This window comes from Miscanthus floridulus, chromosome 5 (assembly GCF_019320115.1).
Source record: "Miscanthus floridulus cultivar M001 chromosome 5, ASM1932011v1, whole genome shotgun sequence".
Classification (NCBI taxonomy): domain Eukaryota; kingdom Viridiplantae; phylum Streptophyta; class Magnoliopsida; order Poales; family Poaceae; genus Miscanthus; species Miscanthus floridulus.
The window spans coordinates 21,193,195-21,219,530 of NC_089584.1; the positions used below are offsets into that span (position 1 = coordinate 21,193,195).

Here is a 26,336-nt window from a genome sequence, read left to right on the forward strand (position 1 = left end):
CCCGTCAAGAATAGAACGCACGAACCAATTTCACAGGAGCACAAATCTTGGGAGGAATTATAGGTTGCATAAATAAGTTACTTGCATTGAAGTACTACCAAACTACAATTAGACACCAAGTAAAATGCTGAGAACTAGTAGTACTAAACTTCTAATCCATGCTCTTGACACTCTGATGATCCTCGCCACTAACCACCACATCCAGCTACTACTAAGACTCAAATATTGAAGTTGGAGTAGAGTATTACTGCTAACCAAGCTAACTAATTAGTGCCTAGTTTCCGATCCTCATTACTGCAGCATCCTCCTGGGCAGGCTCGACGGCGGAGTGGCGGACGGGGACCTCGACCTGATAGTGGACGCGCCAACTTTGTCGATGCGGGCCATGAGAGCAGGCGGCTCGCCGGACTCGCCGTACAGCAGCGGCGGCAGCGGCAGGAACATGACCTTGTCGGTCGCCGGGAAGCCGCCGGCCAGGTCGCTGCTTGCCACCACGGACGTGAGCAGCAGGGCGTTGCCCGCGACCTCCGCCCAGAGGTTACAGGTGTACTGGGGTGCCCCCGCGGCCGCGTCGCCGCACGCCCTCACGCACACCAGCGACACGGCCGTGGCCGCGCCGAAGGCGCACGGGGACACCAGGAACACGGACCCGTCCGCCTTGCCCATCAGGACCAGCTTCTCCTCCGGGCCCGGGACGGCGAGCTTGCACGGCTTCGCGTAGTCGACCTCGGTGACGGGCCAGGCGTGGTGGCTGAAGAAGTGCTCGGCCAGCCTCGCCGGCGAGGTGAAGTGCCCGCAGCCAGGGACCGGGCAGAAGCAGGGCGCGAACCGGCAGGAGCGGTGGTGGTCCGGCGCCTCGTAGTAGACGACCCAGCTCGTGCAGCTGTACGCCTCGTAGGCGCACGCCACCTTGGCGTCACGCACGATCCCGTCCAGCTCGGCGCAGGGGACGTAGGTGCCGGCGGCGGCGCAGGCCTGGACGTGGCTGCCGCGACAGCCGCGGCACACGACGTGGCCGGCCTCGCACTGCAACCCAAAACAAAGGTCAAGAATCAAATCAATCCAGCATGATATCTGTTATTACTGTAGGATCATCTAGAGTGGATCTAGCGGGTAAACCTTTCTATTTGAGATAGAACACGTAGATCCGTCCTAGAACATGAACTAGAGAGAGGAGAGAGGACGAGGGAGGGGATGTGTTACCGATCATCAGTGGGCTCGGTGCAGGAGCTTGCCATGGCGTCGGTGAAGATGGCGTTGTCGAGTTGGGGTTGATGGAGTGGGGCGACGCAGTCCAGTGACAACGGCGAGTCGGCCTAGGGCGTTCGGTTAACCGATCGGTTTCGGTTCGGTTCTTCGGTTTATGACACAAATTCGGTTTCTACAAATAGGAACCGACCGGTTCTTCGTAAATCTTGGAACCGAACAAAACTAACCGAGGATTTACACAAGCAGTAAAAAAAAGAATAGAAAAAATAGGAAAAAAGATTTTAAAAAAAGCACAATGCCGAGATTTTAAAAAATGTGAGGGTGTGAGGCTGTGAGGAGGTGTCATCCACCTTTTATATCTAGGATTAAGTTGGTATTAGGCCTAGGTTGTAAGGTATATTAGGCTTGTTTGTGAATTTCGGTTCCTTCGGTTATTTCGGTTAACCGAGCCCAGGAACCAAAATTTGATCAGTTAATTCGGTTCCTAAGAACTGAGAACCGAACAGCTAACCGAAATTCACCGTTCTCGGTTCTCGGACTTTATCAGTTAATTGGAGGGGATGTGTTACCGATCATCAGTGGGCTTGGCACAGGAGCTTGCCATGGCGTTGGTGAAGAAGGCGTTGTCGAGTTGGGGTCGATGGAGTGGGGCGACGTAGTCCAGTGACGACTGGCGTCTAGGCGACAGCGAGGCGGTGAAGAACGGTGGTGGCGCTTCCTGCCACTGTTGCGGTCCCTAAGATTGGATTAGGGTTCTATCGGTATAGTACTGTGGCAACCGGTGAACCTCGTACTGCGAGCCGCTGACCCCCACCTCTTTAAATAGCGCAGTGCGACGGGGGCCCACCAACCATGTAGGGTTGGGCGCCCCCGATCAGGGCGTTGGATCAAGGCACAAGTTGGCCGTTGGGCTAATCTTGGTGGAGAGATCAACATAATATTCTCCCCCTTGATCTCACCTTTTGTCTTAAACTTAAAATACTTATCTCTTTTTTCCATTCCATCACAGATTAGTGCATAGAGCGTGCCTCGTCATAACATTTAGTAACATTGGATTAACAGCTACAATGCACCTCTCTGTTTTGAAACAGATTCTCAACTAGGCCCTTATTGTCCAGGAATCATAGTTTTTCCGTAAACTCATGTCGGCTAAGTGTTCTCTGAACACATTGGGTGGTAAGCCTTTTATAAGCGGATCCACAAGTATTTTCTTTGTACTTATATGCTCGAGACTAATAGAATGATCCTTGACTTTGTCTTTCACAACATAAAACTTTATGTTAATGTGTTTGGCAGCACCACTTGACTTATTGTTGTGAGCATAACATACTACTAGCTCATTGTCGCAGTACAACTTGAGTGGCTTATGAATGTCATCGATCACTTTTAACCCGGGACATAAATTTCTTTAGCCAGTTCACCTGTCTTGTGGCCTCATAACATGCTACAAACTCGGCATACATCGTGGACGATGCAGTGATGGTTTGCTTAGAGCTTTTCCATGATATAGCTCTCCCTACGAGAGTAAATACATAACCTGATGTGGATTTTCTATTATCTACATTTCCCGCAAAATCTGAATCTGAATACCCTTCTATATGTAGAAAATCAGATCTTCTATACGTTAGCATGAGACCTTTTGTGTCTTGCAAATAACGTAAAGCTTTCTTTACTATTCTCTAGTATTCTATTCCTGGATTACTCTGATATCTGCCAAGTATCCCTGTAACAAAAACTAAGTCAGAGCGTGTACATACTTGAGCATACTGTAAGCTTCCTACAGCTGAAGCATATGGAACCATTTTCATTCGTCGATCTTATATTGGTTTTCTGGGACATTGAAATTTTCCAAAACTATCGCCCTTGACTATAGGAGCAGGTGAAGGCTTACACGCATGCATACTGTATTTCTTTAGAACCTTTTCTAAGTATGTCTTTTACGATAATCCTAAAACCCCCTTTCTTCTATCTCAGTGAATCTCTATTCCTAAAACAAATGAAGCTTGTCGGCACGAAATTTCGTCCCGTGCCGAGGGCACATGAGCAAGCCGGAAGGGTCCACTCGATGGAGCTGGAGATCCGCCTAGCTTCAGCACAGGGATGGTCGATCCTACACACTCCTCCTAAGACGTGCCAGTCAATTTGACCCTGCAATTGACAAGGAGAGAAAGTTTATCAGTAATTTAGGGCGGAACATGCCGGTGTTGCTAGATAGTCCCGAATGTACGGCTCTGAGAGCCGATATGAAAGGAGATTGACTAAATAGTCGATTCCAACATATTCATAAGAATAAATCAGTTAAAGCTCATAAGGTTGTGTAAGAAGAATCGGTTATCGTTCAGGATGAATATCATTATTTAGACAAATATTGGTCAATGGCAAAAGGATGTCAACAATGATTAATCTATGCTAAGCCAATCACTGCAAGTAACCGAACCCCTTTTATATAAAAGAAACAGCTCATCATCATTCAACTATTTAATAAAGATAAATCTAATAAATATATTAGATCTTATCTATCGCTATGACCAGTGGGGCATGAGGCAGAATCATGCAGACCATAGTAACAACAATAGATTCGACAACCCTAACTTATTACTAATACCAGTGGGGCATGAGGCAGAATCATGCAGGCTGTAATACAATAATAAGATCATGGGGCTAACACATCTTTCAACCTATCTTTACTTCAACGGTCTCATGACGTGAACTATTCGTGAAAGCACTAGATATCGGCTAAAATAGCTGATTCAGGCATAGCGCATAGTTAAGGTCATACCCTATCAAGAACAGATCTATCAAATAACGATCCCCACTCCACGATTGCTAATAGTGGAGTGTGAGGCGGAATCACATAGGCCTATGATAACGGACCATGAAACGGTTTTCGCTAGCCAATAGATCTACTCAAGATCAGACATACCTTAACCGCACGCTATGCACGATCAAGATTGATATAAAACAGCCGATAAAACATAACTCATCATTTAAAGTGCAGATTAGATCAGTTTAGATCAACAAACGATGGGTTAAACAAGATATAAGGCTGATCTAGATCAATCCTAATCGAGCGAAGTGATATTGCCTGTAATTAAATAAATAATAGAAGCAATAAGCAATATCGGTAACTTAATGAATCTATCCAAAGAAACGCCACCCCTTAGATAGAGCCGATAGCTTGACCTTAATCTAGTTCGAGTAGTGGAGGTCGATCGGATCGATGCAGCCTTACTTGAACTAGACAAGAATCGATAACTAACTTATACCAGAGTTGTAGTGGAGGTCGATCAGATCGATGCAGCCGTACGAACAGAAGTATAAGCCATGACGGTACTTACAGACAAGCAGTGAAGGTCGACCGGATCGATGTAGCCATACTCGCTGAAGAACTCGTTGAGATCTACTCTACTCCTACTCCTAAGGGGTGGCCGGAGCTGAAAAAAGTAAGTAACTTGTATTGGATTGATTGTGTCTTTTATAATAGCCGGGGTTCGATATTTATACCCGGAGCCTACACATGAATCCTACTCGAGCATGACTCGTTACAATCTTTGTCATAGAATAAAACTTTCCTAATTTAAAATAACTTGGACCCTAATCTTTCCCTTTTTGTAGAGTCCGATACGCAATTTCCTGGTGCCAACCATAGCTCATCATCGTTATCTGCTGACAGTCATCCAAAGAGATCCGATTCTAGAGTCGTATCTGAATCAGCTGATATCGATCCTCATGCGAATCGATTCCTTGATGGACACAATTTGGAATCCTTCAAATTCCCACATTCTTCTTTCCAAATTTTGGTGTAAACACATGCCCCCCCTAATTTTGGGATAAAAGTAATTTTATTCCAAAATTATCACGTCTGTATCCTCGATTGGTCCAGTAGTAACAGGTAGAGAATCTTGATCTGGGGTCTACTGTTTGTTGCCATCTATGTTTGCTCATGAGCCCATGCTTCAAAACTTTTATGAGAGTATCATTGCTTCATGGGTACTTGGATTCATCTTTCCAGGTCAGCTATAAAATGTCTATCCGATCTTGGCGAGAGCAACTCAACAATTTAGCTATGTTTCTCTTCCATCTGCACCCTCGAGTGCTTCTGACTCCGCACGGATCCTCCATGGTCTATCCTTTCGCTATGAAGATCTTAAACTGGTTAGAAGAATTCTTGTGCATAGGGTGATTGTGTCGCTCATTCTAGCGCCTTGTTGAGCAAGAGGATCAGCTACTACGGCTAAAAGAATTCTTGTGATATCACCTAAGTCTTCTCTCCATGCTCACAGATCTATTCTAGTGTTTGCAAGGGCTAAAATGTGTGGACACCTTCCCCTTGTTTGTTCCACCAAACACCCACCGGGAAAGCCACAGGGCTCCTTTCTCATAATTTCCCAGTCACCGAGAAATCGGCTGGGCATCTGTTAGGCGAGCGACCTTTCCCCTTCTCCTGGCATAATTCTATCAATGGGCCGATGTGACTCACGATGACCTTCGGCCTTGTGGGGACCTAGACTCCCTTCAATCCAAAGAAGCCTTAGTGGGTTGATCTCTGGTCAATGTAAATTCTTCGTATCCATCCCATGATATTTTGTAATTTGGGGAAGCAATAAGTTTGAATCTGTTATCTCTTCGTTATCTGTCCCCTAAATTTCTGGAGCGTCGATCCATTTCTGTATCTAATTTCAATTTCACACCCCCGACGAAATCTATCTCCTCGCCTTCCCGGGCTATATATACGGGCCACGGTTGGAGATCAAAATACAGCTCGTTTCATCTCAAACCTTCTGCGTCCTTAGTATAGTTCCTGCTTTTCTATAGGTTTGAGATCATGGAGAACAGCAAGAGGTCGGCTGAGGAGGCCCTCAACGGATCTGCATCATCGCTGTCAGCGCCTTCATTATTAGGAGGGTGCAACTCGTGATGCCCCCACTGCCTCAGGGCATAGGGCCGACTCTGTTCGGCCTATAGGGTTCTCTTCATTAATAGCTCATCACCAGCTCCCTTGCTATCAGAGGAGCTAGATTGACAATGATGATCTGCTTGCCTCCATTGATCGGCATGGCTAGGGTCTCGCCGAATGTCTCTCCCTCGCAGAATTGGCTCTGGCCATGGTTCGATGCCGATTGCCTCCCGAGGCTGATTCGGTGGAGGATAGGTTGGCCAAGACCGAGGCCAGAATCATGGGTGAGATATCTATCATAACCTTTGCTTCATCTCAATTTTGTCTTCAATATTCTGATCATCTCCCCTTTGAATCTTTTTAGATTTGTTTGTCCAACTGGAAAGCCTCCGATTGGCTGCGGAGTACATGGCGAGATTCATCAATGCCAGGGGCGCCGTCCCGGTGGTTTGCCTACATGACATCCCAAACCGTGTCAGGGAGGTCGCTTTGCATGGCGTTCGCCATGGTGCCGCCATGGCGTTGGCATCTGCGCAAGCCCATTCTGGCCATGAACTTTGGTTCCTTCCCCATGGTTTTCCAGCCATGATGCACCCTGGGGATTATGAGCGCATGGTCGAGGATTTCTTCAGCGCTGCTAACTCTGTAGCCTTTATTTCCCAGGCCGATGAGATAGTAGCCAAAGTGTTTTTTGGCCTGTAGTTTGTAATAGGTGATATTAGCAAACAATTTGTCCGTCTTGAGTGTTTTTCTTTTGTTTCGTACTTCATACTATATACATCACTTTGTCCATGTTTACTTTGCTCCTATAGGCGATACATGTCGTACCAGCTTTTACCCCTTCGGGTTTATTTTCGCACTAGAGGCGATAGCCTTGTGGTATTGGCTATTAGAGCCTGACGACCGAGCAAATTGGTTGTCAATTATTAATCCAAACGCTAGGGTAATATTTCCTTAAATATTTCCCATTTGATTGCTCTACCGAATTCTTCTTCTCCTCTTAGTGTTTCCAAAATATAAGCATTACCAGGCGCACAACGTTTGATCCGATAAGGTCCTTCCTAATTATGTGACCATTTGCCGATCTTGCTGTCCTTTAACCCGATCGGCAATTTTACTTTCCAGACCAAATCTCTTTCAGAAAATTGCTTATTCTTGACTCTTTTATTGCAATATTTTGCAACCCTTAGTTTGTTGGCTTCAATATTTTCAAGAGGACACAAGCCGAAGGCAACTCAAATTCTCTAAGTCATCTATCATAAGATTCTTATAGACTTTGGCTGACAAATCATTCTGCAACATAACACGCCTCGATCCTGTTTCAACTTCCCTAGGAAGGACTGCATTATGGCTATACATAAGTTCATAAGGTGACCATATCAGCTTTTTTGCTCTTGGCCATCAAGGGTAATCCATCCCCAGCGCTCTCCAGAGTCTTGTGTCCTCTTTTCCATTTTTGAAGATCATGTCCTGAAGGTGAAACTAGGCTCAGAGGAATCTATTTGATCGTGAAACTCTTTTGGCCAAGGGGGACTCGAATAGGCAAGAAGCTAAAGAACTATCACAGTCGATTGATCACTTGAAGAACTCCTTCCTTAGTGTTGACCTAGAATTGTCTTGACTGGAAGCTAGGCGTGCAGAACTTGAGATGGAGCTAGGAGACATGAAAGCTACCATTGATTGTCAAAAGTGCATCCTGGCTCAAATACACTTTCCATTCTCTCACTGTGTTTTCCTTTGTTCTGGCTAAAGAGCCGATTTTCAAAATAGCCAATTCCAGACTCCCGATCTTAATCCTATTTAGGTCTAAAAACACGGTCTTTATTAAGAGAGCCCTTCGATCTTCTATCCTTAGTCATCCGGCGTCGTATTCTCTTCGGTATTAGCGAGGTGACGCTTTGCCTCCTATTAATTGTGGTTGCCTTTTGCATGCCCCAAGGCATCTACCCTTTCGTTCTGTGGCTTCAAATACTAGGCCGAGGGGTTTAGCCTTGAACTCATCCGCACTTGCAACTATTCCTATTTCTTTGCTTTTTCTCCGCCCTCGCAGAACTCTATAGCGGACTTTCTCTCTTCTTGTAGATTCGATCAACTTCATGGTCAGCAAGGAGAACCATGGCAAGCGTGCGGCGGAGGAGGTCCTAGAGGAGAACATGCTAATGAACCAGCACCTCTGACGCATGAGGTAAGATTGACATCCTCTGTTTACGATGATGATCTATTCTGACTCACCTATAGGTTCATCGTGAATGATAGCCTTCGCCCCCTCCCTAGGACCGGCAAGCCCTCTGACACTGCATCTTTCACGCTGACTTCATCAGTCGAATTCTTCCAACTCGTATAATGGCGACGACGCCCGGCGCTTCTTCCGAGAATGGAGGGCGGCCAAGGACTGCTATTCTGAGGCGATTCGAAAAAATGGCTAGCTTGAGATCCGTCTAGGGGTCTTCCAAGCAGCCCTCAATGTGGCTGAGGAGGAGGCCAGTGCCGTTCGAGCGTGGCTGGCTAAGTCTGAATGCCATGGTGGTAGGTAAGATGGGTCCCATGAATGCTTCTATTCTGATTTCCACCATCTTTATCTTGATAGTTTTCTGTGATCGCCAGCCCTGACGGTGTAGTCGGAGTGTCTCCCACTGGTGGCGAACACAGCCACGGATGCAGTCAATGCTCGGGGTTCCCTCATCAATGCTTGCCTCCAAGACACCCTGACCCACATTCAAGAGATCACCATCCATGACGTTCAGTCATGGCACGTCGGTGGCACTAACCGTGGCGCAAGTCCTAGGCCAGGTATGACCTCCACACCATGGAGACTGGCTTCCCGATGGGCGATGGCCCTAAGGAACATGAGGACCTGCTCAAAGAATTCGTCGTTGCAGCGGAGGCCGTTGTGGACATTACATCCGCTCAGGCATATAGTGAACAAGATCTTTGATTAGTTTGTACTTAGGGTAAACCGATGAGCAAAGACTCCTATTTTTTCATGAATGTGTCTCAGTGCAATGCCCTTGTGTATGACTGTTTTTTGTTTTTATTTCTTGCTCTGGAGGCGATACGTATTGTATCGGCTTTTGTGTCTTTGAAGATTTTCATTTTTTGAAGTAGAGGCGATACCTTTCTGGTACCGGCTATTAGAGCCGATGACTAACCGAATCGGCTATCAAGTGTTGATCAAATGCTAGGATAACATTCCTTTAAATATTTTGCCGTAGAACTTTTCATACCAAAGGTTAAACAATTGATCAACCCAGGTCAAGCATCCCATTAAGCGAAACAGAACTCCTTTAAGAAATCTATCAACTCTGAATTGCACTTATAATTTGACTTAGCATTCACATACGTCGGCCTAAACCCATCTCCAGGACCAATGCTTATTTTTTTCCTTAATTCAATGGCCGACGTGAAGCCGTGACTATTTACTAAAACAGACTCTCAGAGCCGATTGCTTGCATCGGCTGTTGGCTTTCATTGCTGATTTTAATGAAGCCTCCTTCCCATGACTTGCCAAAAAAGCATTCGAAGTCTTCTAGTTCCTAAAAGACTGGATCGGCTGTTGCGATGCTCGTAGACTCATCCACGTGAACCAGTTCGATATCATCTCCATGACATTAAATCAAACATTGATGCATGGTCGATGGTACACAACAGTTTGCATGAATCCAATCACAACCAAGGAGCAAACTGTATGACCCTTTTCCATCAATGACGAAGAATATGGTGAGCTGAGTCTTACTCCTGATTATTAGTTCGATGTTTATTGCCCCTAGGTCTTAGATGCATTACCTCCAAAATCCTTAAGCATTATGTCAGTCTCCATTAGATATCTTGGTCCCCTGCCAAGTTTATGAAAAGTGGTGTAAGGCATGAGATTGACAGAAGCACATCCGTCCATCAACATCTTGTTCATTGGCTTCCCATCAACCAAACCTTTTACATATAAAGCCTTTAAGTGCCAATGCTTGACGGGTTTATCAAATATTGCTTGCTATATAACCGTCAACTTAGCAACTATCTCCTCATACTCTGATTCATCGAAATCCGAATAAACTTCTTGATCTACTGGAGCTCTGAACTTTGATGGCAATAGAAAAGCCATTTGAATATTAGCCGATGGTTGCTTTCTATTGGCTATTTGTTTAGCACGCCATACCTGAGGTTTACCAGGATGCCTGAGCCTACTCTAACTCTTTATTCCTTAGGCGTTGCACCCTTCTCTTCTAGCTTCTTGTCAAACCTCCTGGACACCATTGGCCTTCCTGCCAGACATATTCTCTCTCATTGCCCTCTTCTTCATAATCAACCCAGTCTTGATCAACAACTCTTTTTCCCAGCCGATTATGAACACTTCCATTTTTTAAGCGCCAATCCATGTTATTATGATAATACGCATCTTGAGCATGGATAGATCGGCGGTTGGTTTGAGATTACCTAAACTCCTAATACTGATCACTGCACTCTGGACAGTTACTCCTGGTAGGCAACTTCAAACCTTCGTTCCAGCAATGTCAGAAGAAAGGACAATTCCAATGCACTTCAGTTTGTTTTCTTTCATACCTCTCTTTTTCCTATTCACGCTGGTATTCTTGCTTTTCCAACCAATGCTGATAATACTTTTCCTTCTGCCACTGCCATTTATTCAACAGGATTCGAGATGTAACTCAGTGGCTTTGTCGCCCCATTTTTTGATATTTCCCCCTGCTCATATCAGCTCTTTTGCTTGTCGTGACAGTCTTCTAATTTCTCTGTACTCGTCAGCCGATATTTACATCTTGGGATCAACTAGTTCCTAGCTTCTCTTGATTTGGTTGATGTTAAAACCTTAGTCTTTCCTTTGAGCAGCCTAGCATCAACCATGTTTTGATCTCCTAGGAAAGGATTATCATCAACTTTCATTTTTTGAGGCGTATCAAATTTGAGCCTTCCTTGCTGAATAGCCCTCTGTACATGCTGTCGGAAAATTCTACATTCATTAGTGGAATGAGAAGTAGCATTATGGAACTTGCAGAACTTCTTATTCTTCAACTGATCAGGGGACAACATAACATGATTATCAGGGCAACTTGATTTGTCCCTTCTCAAGCAAGAAATCGAAGAGCTTGTCTGATTTGGTGACATCAAAGTTAGCTCTTTTTGACTCCTCTTCCCTAAGGATTTGACACCATTACTGTCTTTTTGCCCCAATTTCCATTCAATCGCAGCAACCTCTTCTTCTTCATCTTCATAGCTATCATCAGGTTGAGTATGGATTATAAGCTTCGGCCACTGTGGTACTCTTCTAGAATCAAGTGTCCCTACGCATGCTCTGGAATTGGCTATTGAGCGTTGCCACTCATTGAGCCAATTGACCCAAGTTGTCAAATTCTTGTCCTAGCAGCTTTTGTTTTCACATTGGTAGCATTCCTTGAATGGCTAAAGCAGCTAGCTGATCATCAGCCAAGTTTAATGAGAAGCACAAGGTTCCTAGTCTCTTAGAATCTCTGAAGAAACTCAGTGCCTGATTCATTAGTCTTCTGCCTTATAGTTGTCAGATCGGTAATCTTCTTTTCTCCAGTCCTAGTGTAAAAATATATATGAAATTTCTTTTCTAGATCAGCCCAATTGGCAATGGAGTTGACCTGGCAGTGATGAAAACCAAGTGAAGGCTAGCCCTGATAGGGACAAGGAGAAGAAACAAACTCGATAGGCCTCCTCAACTGATGCCTCACCCAATTGTGTAAGATACCGACTGACATATTCTATCGTGCTTGTACTGTCTTGGCTAGTGAACTTAGCAAACTCTAGGAAGCCTGTAATTTGCAGGAAGAGCGGCCAAATCATACCATTCTAGATATGGACATTTATATGAAAAGGTCAGCCCTTTTGGCTTCAGACCGAATTGATTCTTCATCATCTTGGTTACCTTTAGCAACAACTCGTCAGCATGTGAATTTGGATTTCTCTACACATGCTGACCCATCTATGGGTTGAAATCCCATGTACCTTGATACCCTAGATTCAGAATCATGTGAATGGTGTTATAATCTGTGCCATAATGATACCCCCGTGGAATCTCTATCTGTTGGGTCCTTTGCTGGTTTGCTGCTTGAAGTCTCTGATTGTAGACATGAGGATCCATATCCCTATGGATCCTTTGGATTGATGGTACTATTTTTTGAGCTAACAACGGTATGTGGCCTGATGTGCCAAAATTAATCACCTAGTTCTAACCTTGCCCCACTGGCTGTTGCACATGCTGTACTAACGATCTAGGATTATTCTGTATCTGATTCGTAGTAGTTCCTTGAGCTTATTTAGATGAACCCTGAACTGCCTGGACATCATCATTACTAGCTAGTGCTTGCTTCTTGATGGCTAGTACCAACTTGATTAGTCCCTTGGGTCAATGGATGTGGAATGTTGTAATAAGCTAGCCCAACTTGACCAACTAGAAATCCATGAATCGCCTCTTTCATGGCGTTGTGGAATGTGTCCAAGAAAGCTTCATTATGCTTCACATGGCATCACGAACAGCTTTGTCTACATTTTTTTTTGTAAAGAAACGCCTATCTTCAGCTTCAACTGTATCTGTCTACCCATGTAATAGAACTCTTGGTAGTGGAAATTTCTGAACAATTGTGTTGTCACGTGTTTTGGTGTAGGAACAACAAACATTTGTTCTGAAATTCTTCTATAGCTTTGCCGATGACATCTTTATCTCCATCAGGTAGATCTTCATAATATACCAGAAGGATGTCATTGTTGCTGTGAACCGCCATGACAATTGTGGGGTCCCACCAAGCATGCCAGGAACATGTGTCGGCATGAGATTTCATCCCGTGCCATGGGCACACGAGCAAGCTAGAAGGGTCCGCTCGATGGAGCTGGAGATCCACCTAGCTTTAGCGTAGGGATGGTCGATCTAGCGGGTAAACCTTTCTATTTGAGATAGAACACATAGATCCATCCTAGAACATGAACTAGAGAGAGGAGAGAGGATGAGGGAGGGGATGTGTTACCGATCATCAGTGGGCTTGGCACAGGAGCTTGCCATGGTGTCGGTGAAGAAGGCGTTGTCGAGTTGGGGTCGATGGAGTGGGGCAACGTAGTCCAGTGACGACAGTGTCTAGGCGACGGCGAGGCGGTGAAGAACGGTGGTGGCGCTTCTTGCCACTGCTGCGGTCCCTAAGATCGGATTAGGGTTCTATCGATATAGTACTATGGCAACCAGTGAACCTCGTACTGCGAGCTACTGACCCCCACTTCTTTATATAGTGTAGTGCGACGGGGCCCCACCAACCATGTAGGGTTGCCCCCTCGATGAGGGCGCGGGATCAAGGCACAAGTTGGTCATTAGGACAATATTGGTGGAGAGATCAACATAGCATTCTCCCCCTTGATCTCACCTTTTGTCTTAAACTTAAAATACTTATCTCTTTTTCCTATTCCATCACAGATTAGTGCATAGAGCGTGCCTCATAATAACAGTTAGTAACATTGGATTAACAGCTACAATGCACCTCTCTGTTTTGAAATAGATTCTCAACTGGGCCCTTATTATTTAGGAATCATAGGTTTTACCATAAACTCATGCCGGCTAAGTGTTCTTTGAACACATTGGGTGGTAAGCCTTTTATAAGCGGATCCGCAAGTATTTTCTTTGTACTTATATGCTCGAGACTAATAGAATGATCCCAGACTTTATCTTTCACAACATAAAACTTTATGTTAATGTGTTTGGCAGCACCACTTGACTTATTGTTGTGAGCATAACATACTACTAGCTCATTGTCGTAGTACAACTTGAGTGGCTTATGAATGTCATCGACCACTTTCAACCTAGGCATAAATTTCTTTATCCAGTTCACCTGTCTTGTGGCCTCATAACATGCTACAAGCTCAACATACATCGTGGACGATGTAGTGATGGTTTGCTTAGAGCTTTTCCATGATATAGCTCTCCCTACGAGAGTAAATACATAACCTGATGTGGATTTTCTATCAACTACATCTCCCGCAAAATCTGAATCTGAGTACCCTTCTATATGTTGGGAATCAGATCTTCTGTACGTTAGCATCAGACCTTGTGTTTTACAAATAACGCAAAGCTTTCTTTACCATTCTCCTAGTGTTCTATTCCTAGATTACTCTGATATCTGCCTAGTATCTCGGTAACAAAAACTAAGTCAGGGTGTGTACATACTTGAGCATACTGTAAGCTTCCTACAACTGAAGCATATGGAACCGTTTTCATTCGTCGATCTCATATTGGTTTCTAGGACATTGAAATTTCCCAAAACTATCGCCCTTGACTATAGGAGCAAGTGAATGCTTACACGCATGCATACTATATTTCTTTAGAACCTTTTCTAAGTATGTCTTTTGCGATAATCCTAAAATCCCCTTTCTTCTATCTCGGTGAATCTCTATTTCTAAAACAAATGAATCTTGTTGACATGAAATTTTGTCCCATGCCGAGGGCACATGAGCAAGCCGGAAGGGTCCGCTCGATGGAGCTAGAGATCCGCCTAGCTTCAGCGCAGGGATGGTTGATCTTGCGCTCTCCTCCCGAGATGTGCCAGTTAATTTGACCTTATAATTAACAAGGAGAGAAAGTTTATTAGTAATTTAGGGTGGAACATGCTGGTGTTGCCAGACAGTCCCGAATGTGCGGTTCTGAGAGTCGATAAGAAAGGAGATCGACTAAATAGTCGATTCCAGCATATTCATAAGAATAATTCAGTTAAAGCTCATGGGGTTGTGTAAGAAGAATCAGTTATCATTCAGGATGAATATTATTATTTACACAAATATTGGTCAATGGCAAAAGGATGTCAACAATGATTAATCTATGCTAAGCCAATGTGTCGGGGACCTAATACTGGGGTACCCAATGAGGTGGAATTAATAACCATCGAACGTTGATGCTTTTGGCCAGACAAGAATGCTACTACGCTTCTGACCCGAATGATGGAAGATTGGTTCTGCCTCGCCCAACCCCTGAGGGCTAGACTCCGCCTTGCCTGATGGCTGAGGGCTGGCTCCGCCTCACCTAATGGCTAAGGGCTGGCTCCACCTCGCCCGACATCTGAGGGCTGGCTTTGCCCTGCCCGACGTCCGAGGGCGGGCTCCGCCTCACCCACCGGCTGAGGACAGGCTCCGCCTCGCCCAATGTCTAAGGGCTGACCCTACCATGCCTGATGGCTGAGGGCAGGCTCCACCACGCCCGATGGCTAAGGGCAGGCTCCGCCTCACCCAATGACTGCACCCTGCTCCTTCATGATGACGAGTAGGAGGAATGACAGGACACTCAGGTCAAACCATAGTACCGAGGACCATGCCCTGCGCACCTACAAGAAGGTACCATCAGGATATGATGGGATGGGTGCTTTAAGCCCTCCCAAACATGGCAGAGCCTGAATAGTGTTGTACGCGGTGACTTTTGTCCTACAGTATTATAGGCACCGCCATCAGCCCTCGGGCGTGGATCCTGACACAACCATACGACAACTACTGCAATCCAAGGAAGAACTCACATCATCTACAGTAACATGTGTATAGTCATTTCCCCTATCTACTCCCCATAGAGTCATGGCTCGGTGCCCTGACACATCGCACCGTCCGCTGGGGGAGGATGGGACATGACCACTCACTGAAATGAAGCCAGAGCCTGGACCTATCAGGATCTGCGAAACATGCTATCCCTAGCATGGTCTGCCATGTCAGCAAGGCAGGCTCAAGGGAAAAGGAAGACCCGGCACCCTCGAAGGACCTTGTCTACATTTGGGTTTTTCCTCTTTCTCCCATCTATAACCCCTACTCCCCCTTGGTCTATAAAAGGGAGGGCAGGGCACCCACTAAAGAGATGGATCAATTCCACAGACAAGATACAACCAAGCAGCAACCGAGCTCTTGGCATCCTTTTAACCTTTCCATCAGAGACTTGGGACCTGTCTCTCTCTTAACTATTTGTACCCCCTACTACGAAACCTTTTTCAGTACTAATAACGTGAGCAGCAGCAAACTGGACATAGGGATGTTCTGCCCGAAGCAGTATAAACCTTGTGCCCTTTAGTACACCATCCGAGCCTAACGCGCAACAAATATAAATTTACTAGTTGGTGTTTGTTTGAAACACCGACAGTTGGCGCGCCAGGTAGGGGCCTTTGCGCATTCCAAATCAGGCCTCGGATGGCTAGCCATGCAATCAGCTGGGTCTCGGTGTAACACTCTAAAATTTGCCTCTTTTGAAATAGAGTTAAATTGTTTAGGTTGAAATTTTTGTGCACATGAAATATAGGAAATAAAATTTTTCATTAAATTAAAATACATCATAAGGTAGCAACATGTTTGAGCATACATGCCATTGTATCTGATTTTATTGGTTGAGTGGTTGAAAAGTCAAAATAGTTAAAATGCTTTTGAAATGAAATTAAAAATGACTTTGAAATAAAAGAAAAGAAGGAAAAGAAAATTAGAAAAAAATAAAAGTATTATTAAAGTTGTAAAGTTTATCTTGGGGAGCCTAACAAAGAATAGGGAAGTATATTTGAAACTATACTTGAATTTGTTTTGAATTGGTCTTGGATTTGAAAACTAGAAATTGGAAAAGAATTTGAATTTGAAAAACTCTCCTTCTTCCATTTTCAGCCCAACCTCAGGAGCTGGCCCGGTCCTCTTCTTTTTCCCCTTCCTGGCTTGGCCTACCCGGCGGCCCAGCTGCACTCCCCCTCCCTTCTCCTTTTTCAGCGCCCATTTAGCCCAACTGCCCCTCCTCTTCCGCGCACGCCTGCCTCAGCCACGCGACCCACTGCTCCGCTCAGCCTGCTCTGCTCGGCCGGCCCGCGCGTCAGCCACCCACACGCACTGTCTCTCCCTCCCTCTCGCTGTGATGCAGGCCCCATCCGTCAGCCACCATTCCCTTCTTTCCTTTCTTCTTCCCCGCTCTTTCCTTCCTCTACCCGCCGATGGTGGCCCGTGTACGGCAAGCCACCGCGACGGCGCTCCTACAAGGCAAGCTCCCAATCCGCCCATGCCCCGCTCCCTTTCCATCTACGCAGCGCCTATCCCCGCCTATAAAACCCAAGCTCGACCCCCCTTCTTCTCTCTTTTCTCCGACCACCGCTCGCTCGCCAATGCCGCCGTAGCCCCGCTGCTCCGGTGCCGATTCAACGACGCCGATGCCACCCGGAGATCCGTCATTGTCATCCGCGCCTGTAGGTACCATAATTTCTCGGTTTTGGTCACGAGTGGATCGAATTTTCCCTTCATCCGCGTGTTTTCTCTCTCTCCAACCGCCGCCGTCGATGACCCGCCCCTTCGGAGCCTCCCCTAGACGCCGCGCTCCTTTCAAATCGATTTGCGGTGAGCTCCTCCACCTACCCGTGCTCTCCTTTCATTGAATAACGCTCTAGAGTGCCGTATCGGCGAGTTCCTAAGCTGCCAACCATGGCGCCGCTGTGGGGCCATCATCCTAGCACGTTCCCCCCACCCTATATTTGTGCCCCATTGAGTTCGTGAGACCCCATGCTACGTGTAGGTGCCCTCGGCTCAGTCTGGGGTGGCCGAAATCACTGTATCGGTGACCACCAACGAGCTCGGACCTTCGGCGACAATGGCGCCGCCATTGTGAGCCTCTTCCCCGGTGGCCCGCTGCCCCGCACCCACTTGCGCCGTTGGATTCACATGAACGGCCAGGATTAGAACGTAATGGTTCGGTCCACCGTGGACCCACGGATTCGGTCCACGCTGCGTGGTGCACCACGCCAACAGCGTGCTGCCACGTGCGTGCCCAGTCAGTAGCCACGGGTCAACCCATGGTCAGCTGCGTATGTTTTGTGAAAAAGCCCCTCGGTTTCTAGTGAATTAACCCACAATCCAAATCAGTTCAAAATGATTTCTTTTAGGTTCTGTTTTCTTCTATTTTAGCCCCTAAGTTTTCCAGAATTAGTACCCACAGTCCAACAGCCGTGTAATTTCAGATTTTAAATGTTTTAATTCAAAAATGAGTTCGAGTTATTTACAGAAATGTCATTGCACCTTATTTCATGCGTAACTTTTGCGTTTTAAGTCCGATTTGACCCGTTCAAATTGCGTTAGGATCGTATTTACGTTTTCTACATGTTTATACAACTTTTAGGCATGTTTCTAATATTTCAAATTCATGGGTAGATTTAATTTATTATCTAACTATAGGAAAGCTTGTTTAAATAATAAATTATTCATTTTAACTCCAAAATAGTCTGTCCAAGATGCATTAGATTCATAACAACGAGATCTATGCGTTAGCAATAGTGTTTACTATATAGTTTTTTCTACAATAATATGGTTTAAATCATATCTTGATTAATGATTATGCAACTAGATTTTATAAATAAAATATAATTTGTTTTACTTTTGTTTTATAATTCAAATCTAAAATTGACTTAATTCAATCTACATTGTCTATAAAATATCTTTTGTATATGAATTCATATAGTAAACATAAATGAAGCCTGTAGTTTTCTTTTCCACGTATTAAGCAAATCTCTCGGTAGTTGTAACTTTTCAACCGTAGTTCTGATTAGCATGCCTCTCGCGATTGTGTGTTCGTAGCGATGCGTAGAATTGTGTTTCAATCTCTTTTACTTATTTTTCTATGATTGGTGATGCAATTATATGCTATGCATATATGTGTATGGATGTTTGTGTGGTGTTCTACGATTACGTCGAGTCAGTGAGATATACGTGGTGATCCAAGAAGAAGAAGAAGAACGTTGAAGATTAAAGCTTACCGAAGGATTGGTGTGTAAGGCAAGTATAGCATGGGACCATCCTTGTTACCTATTCACATTTAATCACTAAATTCATATTGCATGTGTCTACCTTGTTGTCAATAAGGATATCCTAGATATTTGATATCTTGTACCTTGATACCTTTGGGACATTGCATTGGGTAGTTTTTGCTAGTGCTTAATCAAAACCATGATCTTATAACTTGACTAATGGTATATGCAATAAACATTAAAACATAACTTTTTAGAAACATGGAAATAGGGGGCTGGAGTGTTTAGCTACTTTCTAAATGCTTCAGATTCCTCTCCCAAAGGACTTATCTATAAGCGATCATCCGAGACTTATAGTACAGCTGTGAGGGCTATATGGCTCTGGCTTTAGCTCAGTATGAGGACCTTTTCTAGCTTGTTAGTGGTTACCTTTATGGTGCACGAGGGTATGTTTCCTTTACTGCTGGGATGTGTGTACCGTGCTGCGATGCCCACGCGTGCCACTCCTAGAGAAGGGCCACATATGCCTAGCGACCCTAACTTGTTAGACGAACCTTTGAAAGGCTTCATAGTGAACCCTACCAACCTTCCTTGGTAGTGGGTCAAGAGGCTGATCACATCGGGCAAAAGGGTAAATCATGACTCCCTACCATGCCTGATGGCTGAGGGCAGGCTCCACCACGCCCGATGGCTAAGGGCAGGCTCCGCCTCACCCAATGACTGCACCCTGCTCCTTCATGATGACGAGTAGGAGGAATGACAGGACACTCAGGTCAAACCATAGTACCGAGGACCATGCCCTGCGCACCTACAAGAAGGTACCATCAGGATATGATGGGATGGGTGCTTTAAGCCCTCCCAAACATGGCAGAGCCTGAATAGTGTTGTACGCGGTGACTTTTGTCCTACAGTATTATAGGCACCGCCATCAGCCCTCGGGCGTGGATCCTGACACAACCATACGACAACTACTGCAATCCAAGGAAGAACTCACATCATCTACAGTAACATGTGTATAGTCATTTCCCCTATCTACTCCCCATAGAGTCATGGCTCGGTGCCCTGACACATCGCACCGTCCGCTGGGGGAGGATGGGACATGACCACTCACTGAAATGAAGCCAGAGCCTGGACCTATCAGGATCTGCGAAACATGCTATCCCTAGCATGGTCTGCCATGTCAGCAAGGCAGGCTCAAGGGAAAAGGAAGACCCGGCACCCTCGAAGGACCTTGTCTACATTTGGGTTTTTCCTCTTTCTCCCATCTATAACCCCTACTCCCCCTTGGTCTATAAAAGGGAGGGCAGGGCACCCACTAAAGAGATGGATCAATTCCACAGACAAGATACAACCAAGCAGCAACCGAGCTCTTGGCATCCTTTTAACCTTTCCATCAGAGACTTGGGACCTGTCTCTCTCTTAACTATTTGTACCCCCTACTACGAAACCTTTTTCAGTACTAATAACGTGAGCAGCAGCAAACTGGACATAGGGATGTTCTGCCCGAAGCAGTATAAACCTTGTGCCCTTTAGTACACCATCCGAGCCTAACGCGCAACAAATATAAATTTACTAGTTGGTGTTTGTTTGAAACACCGACAGTTGGCGCGCCAGGTAGGGGCCTTTGCGCATTCCAAATCAGGCCTCGGATGGCTAGCCATGCAATCAGCTGGGTCTCGGTGTAACACTCTAAAATTTGCCTCTTTTGAAATAGAGTTAAATTGTTTAGGTTGAAATTTTTGTGCACATGAAATATAGGAAATAAAATTTTTCATTAAATTAAAATACATCATAAGGTAGCAACATGTTTGAGCATACATGCCATTGTATCTGATTTTATTGGTTGAGTGGTTGAAAAGTCAAAATAGTTAAAATGCTTTTGAAATGAAATTAAAAATGACTTTGAAATAAAAGAAAAGAAGGAAAAGAAAATTAGAAAAAAATAAAAGTATTATTAAAGTTGTAAAGTTTATCTTGGGGAGCCTAACAAAGAATAGGGAAGTATATTTGAAACTATACTTGAATTTGTTTTGAATTGGTCTTGGATTTGAAAACTAGAAATTGGAAAAGAATTTGAATTTGAAAAACTCTCCTTCTTCCATTTTCAGCCCAACCTCAGGAGCTGGCCCGGTCCTCTTCTTTTTCCCCTTCCTGGCTTGGCCTACCCGGCGGCCCAGCTGCACTCCCCCTCCCTTCTCCTTTTTCAGCGCCCATTTAGCCCAACTGCCCCTCCTCTTCCGCGCACGCCTGCCTCAGCCACGCGACCCACTGCTCCGCTCAGCCTGCTCTGCTCGGCCGGCCCGCGCGTCAGCCACCCACACGCACTGTCTCTCCCTCCCTCTCGCTGTGATGCAGGCCCCATCCGTCAGCCACCATTCCCTTCTTTCCTTTCTTCTTCCCCGCTCTTTCCTTCCTCTACCCGCCGATGGTGGCCCGTGTACGGCAAGCCACCGCGACGGCGCTCCTACAAGGCAAGCTCCCAATCCGCCCATGCCCCGCTCCCTTTCCATCTACGCAGCGCCTATCCCCGCCTATAAAACCCAAGCTCGACCCCCCTTCTTCTCTCTTTTCTCCGACCACCGCTCGCTCGCCAATGCCGCCGTAGCCCCGCTGCTCCGGTGCCGATTCAACGACGCCGATGCCACCCGGAGATCCGTCATTGTCATCCGCGCCTGTAGGTACCATAATTTCTCGGTTTTGGTCACGAGTGGATCGAATTTTCCCTTCATCCGCGTGTTTTCTCTCTCTCCAACCGCCGCCGTCGATGACCCGCCCCTTCGGAGCCTCCCCTAGACGCCGCGCTCCTTTCAAATCGATTTGCGGTGAGCTCCTCCACCTACCCGTGCTCTCCTTTCATTGAATAACGCTCTAGAGTGCCGTATCGGCGAGTTCCTAAGCTGCCAACCATGGCGCCGCTGTGGGGCCATCATCCTAGCACGTTCCCCCCACCCTATATTTGTGCCCCATTGAGTTCGTGAGACCCCATGCTACGTGTAGGTGCCCTCGGCTCAGTCTGGGGTGGCCGAAATCACTGTATCGGTGACCACCAACGAGCTCGGACCTTCGGCGACAATGGCGCCGCCATTGTGAGCCTCTTCCCCGGTGGCCCGCTGCCCCGCACCCACTTGCGCCGTTGGATTCACATGAACGGCCAGGATTAGAACGTAATGGTTCGGTCCACCGTGGACCCACGGATTCGGTCCACGCTGCGTGGTGCACCACGCCAACAGCGTGCTGCCACGTGCGTGCCCAGTCAGTAGCCACGGGTCAACCCATGGTCAGCTGCGTATGTTTTGTGAAAAAGCCCCTCGGTTTCTAGTGAATTAACCCACAATCCAAATCAGTTCAAAATGATTTCTTTTAGGTTCTGTTTTCTTCTATTTTAGCCCCTAAGTTTTCCAGAATTAGTACCCACAGTCCAACAGCCGTGTAATTTCAGATTTTAAATGTTTTAATTCAAAAATGAGTTCGAGTTATTTACAGAAATGTCATTGCACCTTATTTCATGCGTAACTTTTGCGTTTTAAGTCCGATTTGACCCGTTCAAATTGCGTTAGGATCGTATTTACGTTTTCTACATGTTTATACAACTTTTAGGCATGTTTCTAATATTTCAAATTCATGGGTAGATTTAATTTATTATCTAACTATAGGAAAGCTTGTTTAAATAATAAATTATTCATTTTAACTCCAAAATAGTCTGTCCAAGATGCATTAGATTCATAACAACGAGATCTATGCGTTAGCAATAGTGTTTACTATATAGTTTTTTCTACAATAATATGGTTTAAATCATATCTTGATTAATGATTATGCAACTAGATTTTATAAATAAAATATAATTTGTTTTACTTTTGTTTTATAATTCAAATCTAAAATTGACTTAATTCAATCTACATTGTCTATAAAATATCTTTTGTATATGAATTCATATAGTAAACATAAATGAAGCCTGTAGTTTTCTTTTCCACGTATTAAGCAAATCTCTCGGTAGTTGTAACTTTTCAACCGTAGTTCTGATTAGCATGCCTCTCGCGATTGTGTGTTCGTAGCGATGCGTAGAATTGTGTTTCAATCTCTTTTACTTATTTTTCTATGATTGGTGATGCAATTATATGCTATGCATATATGTGTATGGATGTTTGTGTGGTGTTCTACGATTACGTCGAGTCAGTGAGATATACGTGGTGATCCAAGAAGAAGAAGAAGAACGTTGAAGATTAAAGCTTACCGAAGGATTGGTGTGTAAGGCAAGTATAGCATGGGACCATCCTTGTTACCTATTCACATTTAATCACTAAATTCATATTGCATGTGTCTACCTTGTTGTCAATAAGGATATCCTAGATATTTGATATCTTGTACCTTGATACCTTTGGGACATTGCATTGGGTAGTTTTTGCTAGTGCTTAATCAAAACCATGATCTTATAACTTGACTAATGGTATATGCAATAAACATTAAAACATAACTTTTTAGAAACATGGAAATAGGGGGCTGGAGTGTTTAGCTACTTTCTAAATGCTTCAGATTCCTCTCCCAAAGGACTTATCTATAAGCGATCATCCGAGACTTATAGTACAGCTGTGAGGGCTATATGGCTCTGGCTTTAGCTCAGTATGAGGACCTTTTCTAGCTTGTTAGTGGTTACCTTTATGGTGCACGAGGGTATGTTTCCTTTACTGCTGGGATGTGTGTACCGTGCTGCGATGCCCACGCGTGCCACTCCTAGAGAAGGGCCACATATGCCTAGCGACCCTAACTTGTTAGACGAACCTTTGAAAGGCTTCATAGTGAACCCTACCAACCTTCCTTGGTAGTGGGTCAAGAGGCTGATCACATCGGGCAAAAGGGTAAATCATGACTGTCGACGAAATATGGTCGGCAGTCTACCTAGGGGTATGCCCAAGGTAGTAGATTATCGGCAGACAGATGCGCAAGCCCCAAACAAGACGGTGACGCAAGACAGACACGAGGTTTTATCCAGGTTCGGCCGCCAAGAAGGCGTAATACCTACGTCCTGCGTCTGATTTGTATTGCTGTATGTCAATGAGAGATATTTTTTAGAGGGGTCCCCTGCCCGCCTTATATAGTCCGGGGGGCAGGGTTACAGATCTGGAAACTAATCCTAGCCAGTTACAATTGCCATATGTGGCCGGATAAGGATTCCTATTCTAACCGACCAGGATCCTGCTTGGTCGCCAAATCCGTCTTGATTCCTTGTGCGGGACTCCGACCAGGTTAACTGGGCCGCACGTCATCTTTCGGGTGGACCGAACCCATCGATCCGGGCCAGCCCAAGCTTAGCCGTAAGGGTATAGGGGTTAATACCCCCACAGCTAGTCCCCGAGCATCATGTATTATGCTGCGACACGCCATTTTAACCTTCTCCGACAAGCGAGGCTTGAATTCTTGACGCCTCCGACCACCGTCATCACCGGAGAAGTAGGTTGTCCGAAGAATGTATGGTGCTCTTAAGAAAAAAGAAAAAGATTTCTGTCCTGAGAAGTGTGCCCACTTGTATTTCTGAAAAGAAATGTAAGTGGTCTTAAAGCATAGCATCCTTAAACATCAGAAGCGTAGGGGTCGAAAAACAAACACATTCACCGCAAGGTGAAGTGTGCCCACTTAGTCCCCGAGCTTGCTGGAAGGCAAAGCATGAGCCTTGTAGCAAGGTCTAAAAAAAAAGTCTCTTAACTATATGCGAGTACAAATCACATGTAGCCAAGGAGAACCATTATTCAAGCAGTGGTCGGGGCAGTCCCCGAGCATACTAATAATCCTCATAAGCATTCAAAACACAAGGGTCGATTTAAACAAACACATTCACCGCAAGGTGAAGTGTGCCCACTTAGTCCCCGAGCCTGGTAGTAGGTGACGCAGGCACGTGGTGCCAGGGTCTAAAAAAGAAATTCCGCTGAAGTTAAGAATCCAATTGCCATACAGGCAAAACAAGATACACCGGCAGGTGCATCATACCGACGTAGTCCCCGAGCTTGCTGGAAGGCAAAGTATGAGCCTTGTAGCGAGGTCTAAAGAAAAGTCTCTTAACTGTATGTGAGTACAGATCACATGTAGCCAAGGAGAACCATTATTCAAGCAGTGGTCGGGGCAGGCCCCGGGCACAGCCGTGGTCGGAGCGGTCCCCGAGCACAAAAGTGGTCTGGGTAGTATCCAAGCACAGTAGTGGTCTGGGCAGTCTCCGAGCACATTAGTGGTCTAGGCAGTATCCAAGCACAGTAGTGGTCAAGGCAAATCCATGATCACTTGTGCTGCTTGTACTATTAATTGGTGTACTTTTCTCTATTCTCTGCCAAGGTCAGTCTGACACGTCTGGTCAAAAAAGTAAATAGGTATAGTACGTCATTCTATCTTCTTCTTTTTTTTTGCAAACAGTCGGTTGACACCTGTATTGAGGTGTGTCAGTGTGGGCCCCCTCACACCATCAACGAAGAGGCGCGTACACTATTAACGAAGGAGCGCGTTTATTGGCGCAGATGTCGAGGTTGTGTGAACAACCGTCTGCGGCGCGTGCGCATGACTCCCAATAATCTCGGGCGAACGAAACGACGGTGCTCTTTGTTTTATATAATGCAGATCTAGTAAGTTACTCATACCATTCCCCATTGTCATCTGCCGCCGCAACCTTCTTCTTCCTCCTGCCGAACCCTATTCCCCCAAAAATCATCACCAATCCCCTCGGTCTCCCGTATCCACCCACCTAGTAAGGACGAACTAATGGCGAAGAGAGACGCCCAGAAGAAAGGCGGGGTCATGGCGAAGGAATGGTGGAAGTCGCGGAGCAACGAGGAGACCATCGAGGACCTCGTCGCCATGGGAGTGCTCCACAACAAGGCACTTGTGGGATGGCGTGCACCGAAAGGAGAAAGCTTCCCCGATCCACAACCAGGTGAGATTGTGGTCTTTGAAGATTTCTTCAAACGGGGTTTTGGGATTCCAGTGCACCCTTTCCTTTAGGGTCTCTGCTTGTACTACGAGATTGGGATTTGCAATCTGCATCCCAACTCGATTCTTCTTGTCTCCACCTTCATCCATCTTTGCGAGGCTTATGGTGGCTTCCAGCCCCATTTCGACCTCTTTCGCCACCTATTCTGTCTTCGGAAAAAAGGGAGCGGTGGCTCGAAGATTGCCGAAGGCGTCTACCTGAACCTGCATGACGGCATGAAAGCTCAATACCTGCACTGCCCCTGGAACACCTCCTTGGACGAGTGGTACAAGAAATGGTTCTACATCCGTGAAGAGCCAAACACCATCACTCTGTGCGATGTGGGACTGATTCTAGAGAAGAAGAGCAGCTGGTCGGAGAGGCCTGAGAACTTGGAGCAGATCGCCGAACTGCTCGGGTTGATCCCGTGGGGAAGGCTTGATGGCCCGAGCGTTGTCGGCAACTTCATCAGCCGAAGAATTCAGCCCTGCCAGAAAAGGATTCACCCTGGCTTCGAGTACCAAGGAGGCGCTGATCCGACGAG

General features: G+C 45.8%; 1 protein-coding gene across 1 annotated transcript in view; it reads right to left on the bottom strand.

Annotated features, from left to right (window-relative positions):
• Positions 1 to 291: 291 nt before the first annotated feature.
• LOC136454387 (E3 ubiquitin-protein ligase SINA-like 11) overlaps positions 292 to 26,336 on the bottom strand; it is a 55,175-nt gene continuing 29,130 nt past the window's right edge. The window contains exon 4 of the mRNA XM_066454832.1: positions 292 to 1,026. Coding sequence (XP_066310929.1) covers positions 292 to 1,026 — 735 coding nt within the window. The remainder of the gene's footprint in view (positions 1,027 to 26,336) is intronic.